Source organism: Leptosomus discolor, chromosome 1 (assembly GCF_034619465.1).
Source record: "Leptosomus discolor isolate bLepDis1 chromosome 1, bLepDis1.hap2, whole genome shotgun sequence".
In the NCBI taxonomy this organism is placed as follows: domain Eukaryota; kingdom Metazoa; phylum Chordata; class Aves; order Leptosomiformes; family Leptosomidae; genus Leptosomus; species Leptosomus discolor.
In genome coordinates this window covers 132,484,112-132,498,504 of record NC_141391.1, presented here as the reverse complement: position 1 = coordinate 132,498,504, position 14,393 = coordinate 132,484,112, and the positions used below count along the sequence as shown (strand labels likewise).

Here is a 14,393-nt window from a genome sequence, read left to right as displayed (position 1 = left end):
TTAGCATTTAATAGAAAAAGTGCTTGGTACCTGTGGAACAGGGAGGGCAATAAATATATCCATCCTGAAGGGAAGTATGAAAGAGATTGGATAAATTATAATCTGTGTGACAGGGAGGTAGGAGATCCCCACCTCGTCATCTCATCTCCTCCACAGCTACAGCTGCTTCTCTCATAGTCTGACTAATTATGTTCTTCATAACTACAGAGTACATAGTGCCCACCCCAAAGAGATCGTCATGTAACCAAGACACACAGATCTAGACTAGCCAAAAAATAACAAATCATGAAAATGCATGCATTGTTTTTTCCCTACTATTTCACAAAGCCCCTCTGGCCAGCTTCTCAGGTGTAGCTGCTATCAGCATTCAAGCTGTGGTTTGGTTCAAGTACCCCTCTTTCATCCCTCTCTTCTGCAAGAAGAAAATCTTAATTTCTGAAGCTACACCCAGAAGCCAAAAAAAATCTACAAAGTGGCCAGGTGTTGTTCCTCTGCTTCTGCTTGTCAGCAGACCTGTGGCTCGTGGCTCTCCTGTTGTCTTCAGCAATCCAGGCTTTTATCCTTGCCTTCACACGCTCGACTACTGAAAATGCAAAACTACGCTGACGCCCATCCCTCAGCAGGGACGTTTTCACGTTAACGCACAAACAGGCCTTGACACAACATCCTGGAGGGGAGAAAGCGAGGATAACATTCAGTGATGTCGCTGTGCCCAGAGCGCCTTGTTGACACAGACAGCACACCCACTGTGCAAGCAGGCAAACACCTGTGAGTGTGAGGGAAGCCTGTTTCCAGCAGCCTGTGGGATGGGGCTGTGTGGTCAGCTCTACAAACTGGCGTGCCACCTGTGACCTCTCTCTTCCCCCCCCCCCCCCAGCACTTGCAGGGTGCAGCCTCGCATTTGCCCTCTATGCTCCCCAACCATATCCTCTTTGCAATTTTTACCTCAGCTGTTGCTTCTCAACTTCTGCCTCCTACCTGTATTCTTGGCAGCATTCTTCCCGTGGCCCTCCCCCTGGCTTCTCTTTGTGACATCCTTTGTCCCATGTACAAAATGCATCTCGCATGCCTGCTTTCTTTTTCCATCTGTCTCATTTTGCCCTGCAACTGTATCAGCTATGTTTTTCCCCTTAAATCCGAAGTGAAATTGTTCTTGGTGCCTTGTGACGTGCCTGTTTCTGCATCCCGACTCTTCCTGCCTTTCAGATCCTGATGATGAGATTCCCTTGGCTTCTAGTGTGAAGCTGCTTTGCTCAAGCCCTGAGAGCATCCCTTAACTGTCTCACCCTGTGTCTCCTGCTCGGCCATCTGATTTGTGCCCCTCTGCATTTCATCTGCCGGATCCATTTGCAGCTTTTCTCTGCTCCCTTCTCTCATCTCTGTTTTTTCCTTTGTGGCGAATGCGAGTGTACTCATTGTGTGGTCTGCAGATGCGAGTCCCTTTCAGTATGTTCTGTAATCTTTGCCTCAAGTTGCTTTGCCAGCTCAGCAGAATATATTCCATCCTTTTCAGAGTTGCATGTCCTTGGACAAAACAAGGGAGGTGCACAAGTTACACGATACATCATTGTTCGGGAACACAGACACTATGTGTGTCTGTCTGCAGCCCGGACAGCAATATGAATGTAATTTTCCCTGCACAATGTTACCATTTTTGAGCTATGTCCTGTTTGGGCTTCGCATTTATGCAGGTGTGTGCATGTGTTTTGATGCAGTACGCACCTATTTGTGTACGGTGGTGACATTTTCTGTGTTACATGCGTTTACTTTTGTGAGTATGGAAAGTATGGTACTTGTCTACTGAGGCATGTGTTAAGCTTGCATGTGTGTGTCTTCATACGTCAGCATATCTGGGCTTTCATCCGTGGTATGTATTTTTCTGTTTCTAGCACATGCAGAGTGCATGCACCTAGAAGCAAGTATTTATGCATTTTGGTTTAGTACCTTGCTAGTCTTCTCACTGTATTGGGGGATGGGGGACGATGACGACACATTTTTGTTTATGTTGAAGGATGAACTAATTCTGACCCATTTTCTGAGCGAAATCAAAACACAATACTGGGTATTTCAAGAATTTTATTTTGTAAGCTAACTCGTAAGTGGTTCCAAAACCCTTTCCAAGCTGTTTGCTAAACAACAAAAGAGCAGAAGGTTGTTTATTTTCATTAACTTTTCTTAGATTTATATAAATTCAGACACAGAGAGTATCTGTCCTTTCACTTACAGTGAAACTAGCAAAATCTCAACGTGCGGAGGGAATGTGTTTGAACGCATTTATGTATTTAATCCACATAGTTCATCTTTCTGTCCTGGTTCCATAAAAAATCCAGGCAGATAATCCGTTTTATTGTTCTTTCATGATGCTATATCCTGAAATCAAGAGGAAATACCCAAGAATTCAACCACCGGCCAACTTTGTATTGGGAAATGGCTTCCTGAGAGGCAATACATTTAAATAAGCACTGCTGGGAAGCAGGGTAGGTTTTCAGTCGTGACTTTTTGAACCTCTCTTTGCTAACACAGCACAGATGGAGGTCGTGGTTCTCGCTCACAGTGTGACAGACACATTCTTATTATGAGCAAAAGATTCTGAGTAAAGTAATTGCTGCTGCACAACACAAGCTGCAGCCACCACGAGCCGGCTCTAGCATCCCAAATATGAATTGTCACATTTGAGGAAAAATCAGAGCTGTCCTTCACTCAGGTGCCCTTCATCTGAGGTCAGAGGTAGTTGTTGGATGAGGATTACGTCAGAGGAATAGATGAAGGGAACCAATGAGGAAATGGCTGTGGGTAGCTCTGACGTCTGATAATGAGAATTTCTTTGTGTTACAGGTGTCCACAGGGGCCCTGGAGCATTTGGACGCATTAAGAAGCTGTTTCTGTTTTCCTGGACAAGCCGATCGGTCCCTGAAAGCAGCAGGTAACAAGGCAGGATTTTTCAGCGTGCTGTTTATTTACCTTCACCACGTGATACTCAGTTTGCTTTTAAAATGCTTCCACAGTGGCTGCCCCTTTGGCCGACCTGCTGCTGAGGGCAATGGGGCTGCGGGGGGAAGGCTGCCTGGCAGCAACTGGGGTAGGCGGGAGAAGGTGGAGCTGAGGGCAGTGGCGCCATTCATCCCTCTTTCATTCTGCCCTTCACTCACCTCCTCCTGGCTGCCTGCTGAGCTCCTTCTTCCTCCTCTTCCCCCCATCCTCCACCGCCTCCAGCACAACCTGGGCAGCTTTAAAAGAAAGGAAACAGAGAGACTAGTCAATGACGGAAACAGAAGCGGCCTAAATAGAGAATGTGACGGGAGCAAGATGGGAGTCTTGCTTTTCATTCACACCCCACGTGCTCTGTTATTCTAACCTAGCAAATGGCCATCCCCTTGGTGCACGTTAGGCATCATGTGGTGCGGACTGTACAGAAACCTCTCCTACAAATAGCGCACTATCACAGCTTCTGCATTCCTCACAACTGTCGGCTTGTCCATGTTCCTGAAAAAGCTTGCATTTCCAATTTCTCCTTTCAGGGTTTCACCCAGCATTTGCCACCAGCATGATTCTTTGCAAGTTGGATTCCCTTGAGATTTGCTGGACTGGTAATACCACTGGTAATGTAGTCTTTGGTGACAGAGGTTCATCAAGTGTGAGAACTGCCTGTAAGGCTACAGAAATATCCAGTAGGACACACAGTCTCAGCCTTCAGTCTCACAAACTCCATCCTTTGGGCTTCAGGCCACTTGCACAGGAGCAGCATTAGGGACAGAAAAAGGATCTGCAAAGCAATATTTGTTCCAGACTCTTCTGTTCCTGCTCTATCTCTGTGTTTGGAAGGCAGCAATGCCTGACATAGTATTTGGAAAAAAACTGAGGGAGTCCTACCACCTCTAGGACATTCCAGGAGTGGGAGGATCACTGGTATCTGGAGGACAGCAAGTCATTTTATCCGAGATCTGGAGGGAAGAAAAAAAAAAAAAAAGAGACGCTTACGTTCTTGCCCGAGAAGCTCTTTACCTGCATTTGCATTTGAATCCTGGCGTTCAGGTCAACTCCTCCCACTCTAATGAAACATCAGGAGAGCCGCTCACCTAGGAACAGCCCCCCCAGGAGCGCTGCCGGAGAGGTTTGTCACTGCTCTCAGCCTGTGCCCTGCCCATAGGGTCTCTCTCCACCTCACCATCCTGCATCATTCTGCTACCCACAGCTTCCGTGCTGTGGACATTAGTTTCAGCCTCTGAAGACGGCACTTACTGGATACAACGGGGGACATCTGAAGAGTTTTCTGCACATGCACAGGCACGAGCCTCCAGTGAAAGGCCTTCGCTTCCTTTTGGACACCAAGCATTTCTGAGACCTGCTGTAGCAAGAAGTTATTGCCAAGTCCCCTATGCGTTCCACCACGTACAGCATGCTACCGGGTCATTTTCCTCTGTCAGACTCCAAAATCCAAGGACGTGGCTTCTGCCGCGACCCAGGAGTTCGATTTCTCAACCGCATCTTGCAAACAGCTATTTCCAGTCCTCTGGCAGGGGTTTAGCCGGGCTGCTGCGCATGGTGAGCAGAACGCAACAGTCAACAGAAACACCGCTACAGAAGCGTGCCCTGCTCTTGAGCTGGAACAAGCCAGTCTGCTGATACAAAATTCGGAGCTACCAAACCCCCTTGCTTTCTAACACTCCTCACCGAGATGGGAGGCTGGGTGTGGCTGGGTAAGGATTCCGAGGTGAAAAGTCAACAACAACAGGGTGTTATTAAGCAGGCATTCTTTATTGCAGCGCTGGGCAGCACTCGGGATGTTCCACCATGAGTGCTCCAAAACACATCAGTTCACAAAAATTATACATATTCATCAGATTTCCGGAGAAGGGCAGCCTTACGGTGATGAGTTCCCGGAATTCATCTACATAGTCCAAGCATGTGCAGTAAATTTAGGGTTAGGGTCTTTTCACTCTCCGGTGGTCACTCATAGTCTTCCTCACGCTGTCCGCTAGTTGAATCTTCCTCCTTCAGCACAAGCCAGGGCCCCTTTTCTGATGCAACTTCTTGTAACAAGCAGTGATGTTTGCTGGGCATCTCCTTAACATCTGGCATGTGTAGACGGCTTTGTCTCCTTGATGTCTCCTTAATGGCTGCTTGATATCTGGACCTTTGTCTCATTGGTGTCAGGCAAGATGTTATCTATTTATCAACCTTGCTCAGCAAATAGCTAAAACCATCCTTGTGGGGGAAGGAAAACTCAGGAAAACAGACACAAGCAAAAACTAAACAAAAATACGTGAGTAAAGCTTTTATGTATCACAATGAGGCCTTAGTCAGGGATTGTCAGGGTTTAGCTCTTTCACTGCCCTCTTCCTTGTCATCCACCGGAGCTGGTGGCAGCTGAGGGCAACACTATTCCCCAAGGTTGGTGACAGAGGCTGTTACCCCACTGATTTGTGGAGGTTCCCTGCCACTGCTGTAGGTGCATGCACCGAGTACCTGTGCTTCGCCCGTGGTTCCCGGCGGCTGCCCAGGGGCAGTGACGACCCGCAGCCACCTTACAGAGTACCCTCCCCACTTCTGCCTGGCAGAGCACTGGTGCGCGTATGCTGCCCCTGTGCTCAGTGCAGGCAAGGGGACCTGCCGGTGCCCCTGACGTGCCCGTGTTACGCGGGAAGTCCGGGCCGAGTGAATTCCCAGCCCTCGCTGCGGACTCTGGCAGAGAACTAACAGGCCACCGTTAGTGCTGGGGTTATCGTTATGGTGAGCTGCCAGCTGGCAGCCTCCATCTCCTCTGTGGCGTCCCCTGGCCGGTGAGGGTGGCCGAGGCTCCCATGACCACCCTCCCTCTTGTTCGGACCCTTCGAGCGCTCTCCTCGCCCATCGGACGCCCCTCCTCTTACCGAGGCAGGAGGTGAACAACACCCCAGTGCCTCTCCGCCGTCGCCTCTGCCCGAGGAACAATGGCCCCTTGTGACAGGGGCATGTTTTCACTGGCTGCCAGCTGCAGCTCGCTCCCAGACCCACCAGGCACTGCCGTGTACCGGGCCAGGGGGCGTTAGCGGCACTCCGCTGCTCTGGCGCCCGCTGCTGCCGCGCCAAGGCCTCCTAGACGGTAAGGCGGGCTGAGGAAGCCGCCGCACCGGCGTTCGGCCTACGGCCCCTCCGGCCCGGGGCGTTCGCCTGCGGCTGGCCCTGCAGAGGCGGGCCCAGGACAGCGGCACGGCTCTGCGGGGTGCGGGGCTGCCCTCACGGGGCGCAGGCCGGCTTGGGGGCGCGGTCTGCGGGGTGGCGCCTCGGGCCCCACCGCCGCGGCGCGGAGCACGGGGCGCCAGGGGGCGCTCTGCCGAGGGGCCCTGCCGGCCTGGGCGACCTTCGGGGCGCGCGCGCGGCGACGTCGGCGAGGGGCGGGGCCCCTCTCCCCCCCCCCCCCCCCCCCCCCCCCCCCCGCCTTCCCCCGGTAGGCGCGTCGCCGCCCGGGTTGGGGCGGGCGCGCATGCGCGGGGCGGCAGGGGCGAGCGCGGACCCGGGCCGCGATGGGAGCGGAGGCGTGAGCGGCCCGTTGGCGTCCGGCTGCCGCGGAAGGGGAAGGGCTGCGCCCTCCGCTCGGCACCCACCGGCGCGCCGGCAGGCAAGGGAAGGGGTGCGGCGGACGGGGCCTGGGCCTGGGACCGGGGCCGGTAGGGCCGCGGCGGGGGGTCGCGGCCTAGGGCGGCGCGGGGCGGAGCGCTGCCATCACCTGCCCGGGATGGGAGCGATGCAGGAGGCGCGGGGCGGAGGAGGCGGTTCCACTGCTCCTCCGCTCCCCGCCCTTTGCCTCGGCTGTGCTTACCCCCGTCTCCCCTCCGCAGAGGCCGCCCCGGACCGAGGGAAGCATGTTCCGGCTGATGAGGGATGGCGAGCCGGAGGACCCCATGTTTGCCATGTGAGTCGATCTGGGCATCCTCTGGGGGACGGGCGGGGGGGTACAGATCGTCCCCGGGGGGCTGGGGGGAGGGCAGGTGTGTGGTACCCTCGCGTCGGAATAGCGGGGCAGAGGGCCTTCCGGGCTGCGGGAAGTACCGCAGCGCAGCAGCTGTCTGGAGAAAAATAGACATTCTCTTGAGGGGCAGCACAGGGAATGACCTGGTTCGCGTTGGTCTGATTTCTGTCATATTAGAGCGTGGTCTTGGAGGAAAGCATAATTAAGTAAAGTAGGCCAAAAGGCATTGCAACTGTCTGAGGAAGAGAGGGCTGGCATACCTAATCTCTTTGCGTAAGGATTTTTTCTTTTCTTATGCAAAGTAGCATTTCAGTTCAGACAGATAAAATCTCCTGTTCTATCCAGTGCTCGTTAATGGAGCTGGAGAAGGCTGCTAAAGCAGTTGTCAAGTTGTAAGGAACTGAGTAAAGAGAAGACAACAAGTAGTTTTGAAATATGAGTCTTGAAATCTGACAAAGGCCTCACGAACTCTTCCTGGATTCTTGTTGCTGAATGTTTTTGTTTCTGTCCACAGTCCAGAAATTGAATGCTATTGATAAATTTTGGCAGTGAAACTAAATTGGTAGTCCTTGTCAAAGCGGATAAGGAATAGAATGTAATACAGTATGTATTTGATTATGTTAAGTGTGGCACTATTAGAAATTTGGTGGAATTAATTTATGTAGAAGAATAAAGTCCGTTTTTTGCTTATAAAATTTAAGAAGGAAGAATTTTGTTAGCCGTAAACAGACTAGCGAGAGAGGAGACCTTGATGTCCTAGTTAGTCACAGAATGACTGTGTTCTCATTGATGTGGCAGGTATGGGTCTAGCTTTTGTTATGAGAGGCATTTCCAGTAGAGATAGAAAAGTGTTGGTTTGTAGTCAGTGCTTTTGTGATCTCAAGAATGCTCTGTGCTGTTGAGGTTATTCATGCTCAAGGGGGGTAGGTGCACGCTATTTAAGTGTGCAGGGAAATGCTACAGTGTTTCCCAGACTTTTTTTTACTGTGGCCACTATATTCTGTGACTGTTTGTCCTTACTTTCCTTTTTCTATCCTTGCTCCTCCAGCACGTGTGAATGCGTGCAGCCCTTGAAGTGGAGGCTACAAAAGAAGGAAAGGAAGGAAAATCAGTTAGGGACACCAGTTTTTGTTGCCTTTCTCTCTCAAATCTGTAAAGGCTCTATGTGGTCTCATAGACCTTGACAGGTGTAACATTGTAGGAAAACAGCAGATGAAGATTACTTGGGTGAGAGAGATGCCACACGGTGTCAGGCCGGACAGTCCATTCTGGAGATTTCAGTCTTGCATTTGAGTGTGTTTGTGCATGTGGAGGGGTGAGAGGACGATATCTGGGATCTCGTGCTCTCTGGTCCCATTAAGCGTAGTCCTCTCTTTGCAGCCAGGAGGGTGTTCATGCACCTCCCCGCAAAATGAAGAACTGCTACTCTAGAAGGATGTGATTGTTTCACAGACCTATTAACATAAAGGGTTTTGATGGCACAGGGGGAAATGAGCGTGAAGTGATGGTGGTACATGGACTGCAGATCTGAGAAGTCACTTTAATTTGTTAGAGCAGTGAGGTTCTGGAATGGCCTTGGTCATGCTTGGTCCTAAAGCATTAGTGGAGGCAGAACACTAAACTACTTCTGAACAGACATCAGTTAGTTCCCAAGAGGGATTCTGTCATGTAATACCTTCTATTACAAGAAATAAGATGAGATCCCAGAGGTCCTTTCCAGCCCCAAGGATCACGGTAAGCAACACTGAGTTCTTGGGATTCTGGATTTTGAGCTTGGAAAGGAATGTACAGTTATGTAAGAGAAACTCAAAGTCAAAATGGATGGATTATGCGGGGCTTTGTCTTCTGTCATCCCTTTCTCACCATTGTTCTCTCAATCTTTCCAAAAGGGACCCTTTTGCCATCCACCGGCAGCACATGAACCGCATGCTTTCTGGAAGTTTCGGGTTTGGCCCGCTCCTTGCCATCACTGATGGGACCACACCTGGGGCTCGCCAGGCTGGCCGTAGGATGCAGGTAAAACAGGGGCTGAGTACAGGATAGGATTTCTTAAACTGCCTTGTTAGCTTCTGTCTTCCACCATTATTGGGTTGGGCACGCCCCTCGCCTGCTCATGGATGGTGGGCGCAGAATTAATCTCTAAACCGGTGGTGATCTTGTCCTTTTCTTTGTTCCATGTGCATTAATACGTTGAACACAACTGCGTTCTGGGTTGAATGGGAAGAAGGGACAAAATACGTGCTACTTCTCAAGGACGTAAATCAATATAACTAAATCAATATTTAGGAGCATCACCTTCTGTCTGGCTTGTTAGGGGCGATATGGTTTGAACCGCCATGAGTCTGTGGGGCGCTTTCTTGATCTGTTTGTTGGGCCTGAGTGTTCCCAGTTCTGTTTCTGAGAAGGCTGAGGGTGTTCTGAGGAGGATCTATTTTTTGGCCGTTGCAAAGTCATTCTCTGTTCTGTTTTTCTGTTGACCTGGCAGGCAGGAGCTGTTTCACCCTTTGGGATGCTTGGCATGGTAAGTTCCTGTTTTTCTGGGTAAAATTAGAGGCTTTTCAAGTAGTGGCTCCATACTGAGATTCATCAGTGCTGTGTGCAACCGGTGCTGAAATGTAGCCATCTGTGAGCAAGACCATCTATCCTGATGGGTAGTGAGGCTGGGAGGGTGTGAAGAGGCCAGAATGAGCTCTAGATTTGTAGCAAATGGAATATGGAAGAGGATACTGAAACTGGAGGCAGCTGGTTTCTCTTGGAGCTCTCTCATTGAGTTGCTATATGACTGCAGGCCTTTTCCCTTGTTTCCCCTCTGAAGTTTTAATCTAGTCCGTGAGCTGTTTTAGGAGAGAGGTTCTAACTCTGTTTATATGAGGAGGCTGTATTTGCACCTTGACCAGAGAAGAGCCCTAAAGCTGTTATAGCACAATATTTCATAGGAATTGGGACAGTTAATATCCAGGAAGAGCAGATAGTCTCTTAATAACCTCATAGGTCTGAAAAGAAGCTGCAGATCTGTTTGGAGGTAATGGAGGAACTGTGACAACGTGAGGAAAAGACTTGGCCATCAGTAGGCAGAGGTGATTATTGAATGTCCTTTGCCAGTGGTGGCAGATGGAAAAGCCAACAGAATGCTTCAGCTGAACAGGACTGGAATGAGAATGGCTGTGTGTACGTGAGAACACCGTGCTTGGAGTGAGCTGATCTCCATCATCTACTAAAATAATACAGTGGAAACAGGGTATTCCAGATCCAGTGACTTTAGCCGCCTTGCTCTGCAAGGATTGTCTCAGTGAAACAGCCTAAGCATCCCAGAGTAGTTGTGGCTCAGAGGAGGATTAATAAGGACAGACTGATAGACTTCAAAGGATAATAACATTGTGCGTGAGTACTGCTGTGCAGGAAACAAGAACAAGAGGCTACTCAACGAAACAAAAGGATCAGCAACTTTAAACTGACATAGTAATTTTGTTTACGTATTGCACAATTAACCCGTGAGACCTGCTGGCCCAGGTTATTACTGCAGCCTTTAGGTTTATAGATTAAAAAGTCAGGTGTTTGGAGGGAAAATAAGAAAACTTGTTATTATGTTAGAAATAACTACAACCAGTGGAAACTTCCTGGTTTAAATTAAGAGTTGATGGTGATGAGGTGAAACCATCATCGAGGATGACATTCTTATGGTTAAGATCACTGTTAGTGAGCATCCCAGGAGTTCTTCTCTTACCTTGCTGAGTGCCTGGACTCACAAACCCCAGTGCATCAGGAGTCAGACCCAAACCGAAGGAACAGCCTTTGCTCTATCCAGAGATCTGGAGAGCCAGAACATGTGGACAATGCAGCCTGAGAGAATGGAGAGAACAGCAACCCCAAATCCTGGGTTTTTTTTTCTGCTCTACTGAAAGAAAGGGAAAAGAACAAGTTTTTTCTTTTTAGGCAGCAGTTTTTTGTCGCTTGCAGAAAATTCATTGTTCTTTCCTCCTGTATCTTTCCAAACTGACTATTCTTGTGTTCTCTTCTCCTTTTTATCAGGCAGGTGGCTTTATAGATATGTTTGGGATGATGAACGACATGATTGGAAACATGGTAAGAACCCTCCATAAATGAGTCCGTATTGAGGGGAGTACTGAGGGTGCTCATGCCATACCCTCTAATGTCTCCCATCTTACTGTGCTGCTTTGGCATGGGCCGTGCTCAAGCCTCCAAGGTGGCAGAGGCTGTAAGCCTTGCTTTGTGACCAGGATTCAGTGATAGAGAGCTATCAGGGTACCCTCTGAGTGCAGGGAGAAGAGATGGATGGGAAGGAAGTGTGGGGGTAGACTTGTTTAGCAAGAAAAGAGAATTAATTTAACAGGAAGCTGTATTCTCCGGAAAGATGGACCCATGGGGATTATATTCTTCCTGTTGTAATTTCTTCCTACTTTGTTGTATAGAGAATTAACTACCATCTCTTCTTCCCTCCCATTCCTTCTTTATACCATTCCCCATTTGTTCTTGCAGGAGCATATGACGAGTGGTGCTAACTGCCAGACATTTACCTCCTCGACTGTCATCTCCTATTCCAACCTGGGTGATGGGCCCAAAGTCTATCAAGAGACCTCGGAGATGCGTTCAGCACCTGGCGGGGTAAGGAGGAGGCTGCAGTGCACCTTCCCAGCATGAGGCTGCTGGTTTTGCTGTGGGTGGATAGACTTCATTTGATGGCTCAGTGCTGGTCATCCACAGTCCTGCTGCTTTGCAGTCAGTTGCAGTTTGAGGACCGTGTTGTGACTCACTGAACCATGCTGAGGGTCACTGGGAGGGGATGGGAAGTGCTGGCAGGGTGGAATCCATTTTTCCCCTCTTAATTACGTTGCGTCTGACATCCTGAGAGTGGTGGCGGTGCCATGTGACTGAAACACTGCAGGCAAGAGTCAGAGTGCCTTATGGGGCGGGGAGAATGAATTAAAATGTTGATCCTACGTGGGAATCTGCCCTCAGATCCGTGAGACTAGACGGACCGTAAGGGACTCAGACAGTGGCCTGGAACAAATGTCGATTGGACACCACATCAGGGAGCGGGCCCACATCATGCAGCGGTCCCGGAACCATCGCACAGGTGATCAGGAGGAGAGGCAGGATTACATCAACATGGATGAAAGTGAGTGCTGCCCATGGCCTCCTCCCGGCAAACCCAGGTGCTCCTTCCCCACCTCCTCCCCATCCGAGCTTGTTCTTTCCTTACGCAGGCGATGCAGCCGCATTCGATGATGAGTGGAGGCGAGAGACATCCCGTTTCCGGCCGCAGCGGGGGCTGGATTACCGACGTCATGAAGGCAGCAGTGGCCGTCGGGCTGAAGGGACTCGCCTTGCGATCCAGGGCCCTGAGGACTCTCCCTCCAGACAGTCCCGTCGGTATGACTGGTGAACCCAGAGCAGACCTTGTGGGGGGTGCAGCGTGGCCACCCCCAAATCTACCTACACACTCTTGTAAGTCTTAAGTTTGTTTCCTCATCTTCCACTGCGCTGTTGCCTCTTAGCCATGTGATTTTTTTTTTTTTTTTTTTTTTTTCGTTTTGAAGTGTTGGTTGGAAATGGATTTTCCCGCTTAATCTAGAGAGCAGGGGAAGATGTGAATTTTGAGAAAATACTGTTCTGAACGGGGACGTGGAAGCTGTTTAAGTTAACTTTGTCATCAGCAAGAAAGTGTGGTGTCAGCCTTAACTGATGGTCAAAATGGTATGAAATGATGTAGGATCACAATCTGTAGAGTATTTGTACTGTGATTGTATGGAACTTAAGAGACCATTTGCTGTCAGTCCAGTTTGAAATAGAAGTAAGTGTTGGTGTCTGCTCTCCTGTGTTTTGCATAGGGTTCATTAGGATGTGATCTAGTGATTGAAAAGGGACTTTCCTTTTACTTTTTTTTTGATGTCTAGACATCAGGTTTAATCGTGTCTTTGTCTTCCGTGCTGCTTTCTAGTCACCACTTACTCTTTTTATGTTCTCCGTTTCCCTTCCTCCCAGGTACAGACAGTGAAACTCTGAAGCCCCTTCAAAGCACCACTTGGACCCTCCTGAAATTTAGTATTAACCTCCCTCCTACTTAAGAATTGAAACAAAGCAACTAATATTCTGCATTGCTCTTTTTTGCCCCATTTGGGTGCTGCAGTGGGGCATGGGGCATCTCACTGATGTGCAAGGAACATGTTAATTGCCCATTTTGTTTCTGCTCTCCCTTGGTTCTGTTCTTTCTGCCAGTAGTGGTGGGCATGAGGAGCTGCCACCTTGCCTCTTCCATCCTTTCCACTTTTTCTGTGCTGGGTTGGGCGGGTTCTGAAGTTTGTGTTTAGTCCCTTGTGAAAGAAATAAGAGGGAATTCTGCTAGAACACCGTGTCGGTCCCCTCACTGGGGCAGAGGCTTCGATTCACCTCCTGCTCCTTGGTGCAGCTATGGAAAAGCAGAAGGATGTGTGCATTTAGAGAAGGGAGGAGCAGCAGAACAAAAGCTGGATCAGCCTGTGGGCCCCCCCCCGACCCCTCTTCAGTCAGCTCCCCCACTTTTTTAATTTGTGAAACTTGTAACTAGATGTTTACTGAATAAAGAAACAAACTGTAAAGAATTGTTGGATCAGTCTTTACCTTCAGCAGACCTAATTGTGCCTGCTGTGGAATTAAGTAACCTCTTTGATAGCGTTGGGGATTTGCTGAGGAGAAACTTGATGTTTAATTCTAAGGCTTTATTTTCTTATAGAAAATAGCCTTATAGCCTTCCCATAGAGCTACGAAGTGAGATAATGCTCAACATAGAAATTGTGAAAGAAGACCCAAGAACCCACTGTTTGCAAAAATACCCTTTAATTGCTGTCGTTTTGCTGTGCGCTCAAGGGAGATGGGTTGGTCTTTCTTGTTGCCTGGTCATCTGTGCAGCCCTGAATTGGGCCTCTGGGGTTCCTGCACGGCCAGGGAGTATTTCTTTTTTTTTTTTTTTTTAATTCCTGCAACTGAGGCTGATGTTAAGAATGACCTTTTCTTAACTTTTTCAGTATTAGGTGAAACTTAAGAGGCATTAGGAATACAGGACTGGGGAAGATCTTCTGGGTTCTTGGGCCTGTTTCCTGCTCTGGCATGCTCCCTTACATAAACCTTTTCATCACATTGAGGTGCCGGAGAGGGTACAGAAGTGGGCTACCAAGCTAATAAAGGATTTGGAGTGTGTCTCATATGGGGAACAGCTGAGGGATCTGGGGCTGTTTAGCCTGGAGAAGAGGAGGCTGAGGGGAGACCTTATCACTCTCTACAACTACCTGAAAGGAAGTTGTAGCGAGGCGGGGGTCGATCTGTTCTCCCTAGTAACAAGTGATAGAACAAGAGGAAGTGGCCTTAAGCTGCACCAGGGGAGGTTCAGGCTGGATATTAGGAAGAATTTCTGTACTGAAAGGGTTGTCAGGCTTTGGAACAGCCTGCC

At 49.4% G+C, this 14,393-nt stretch overlaps 1 protein-coding gene across 1 annotated transcript; it reads left to right on the top strand.

The window, feature by feature from the left end:
* Positions 1-6,820: 6,820 nt before the first annotated feature.
* On the top strand, positions 6,821-13,560 carry MLF2 (myeloid leukemia factor 2). The gene is made up of 8 exons (XM_086464820.1): positions 6,821-6,892; positions 8,839-8,965; positions 9,435-9,470; positions 10,979-11,032; positions 11,447-11,572; positions 11,927-12,086; positions 12,175-12,415; positions 12,953-13,560. The coding sequence occupies exons 1-7, from the start codon at positions 6,843-6,845 to the stop codon at positions 12,351-12,353; spliced, it is 732 nt and encodes a 243-aa protein (XP_086320946.1). The 5' UTR covers positions 6,821-6,842; the 3' UTR covers positions 12,354-12,415; positions 12,953-13,560.
* The last annotated feature ends 833 nt before the right edge of the window (positions 13,561-14,393 follow it).

Bases quoted from the DNA above. Each gene is read 5' to 3' on its own strand.
- MLF2 (XM_086464820.1), top strand. From the start codon at position 6,843: ATGTTCCGGCTGATGAGGGATGGCGAGCCGGAGGACCCCATGTTTGCC. The intron at 6,893-8,838 runs GTGAGTCGATCT...TCTTTCCAAAAG, and splicing joins GAGGACCCCATGTTTGCCAT to GGACCCTTTTGCCATCCACC. The intron at 9,471-10,978 runs GTAAGTTCCTGT...CCTTTTTATCAG, and splicing joins CCTTTGGGATGCTTGGCATG to GCAGGTGGCTTTATAGATAT.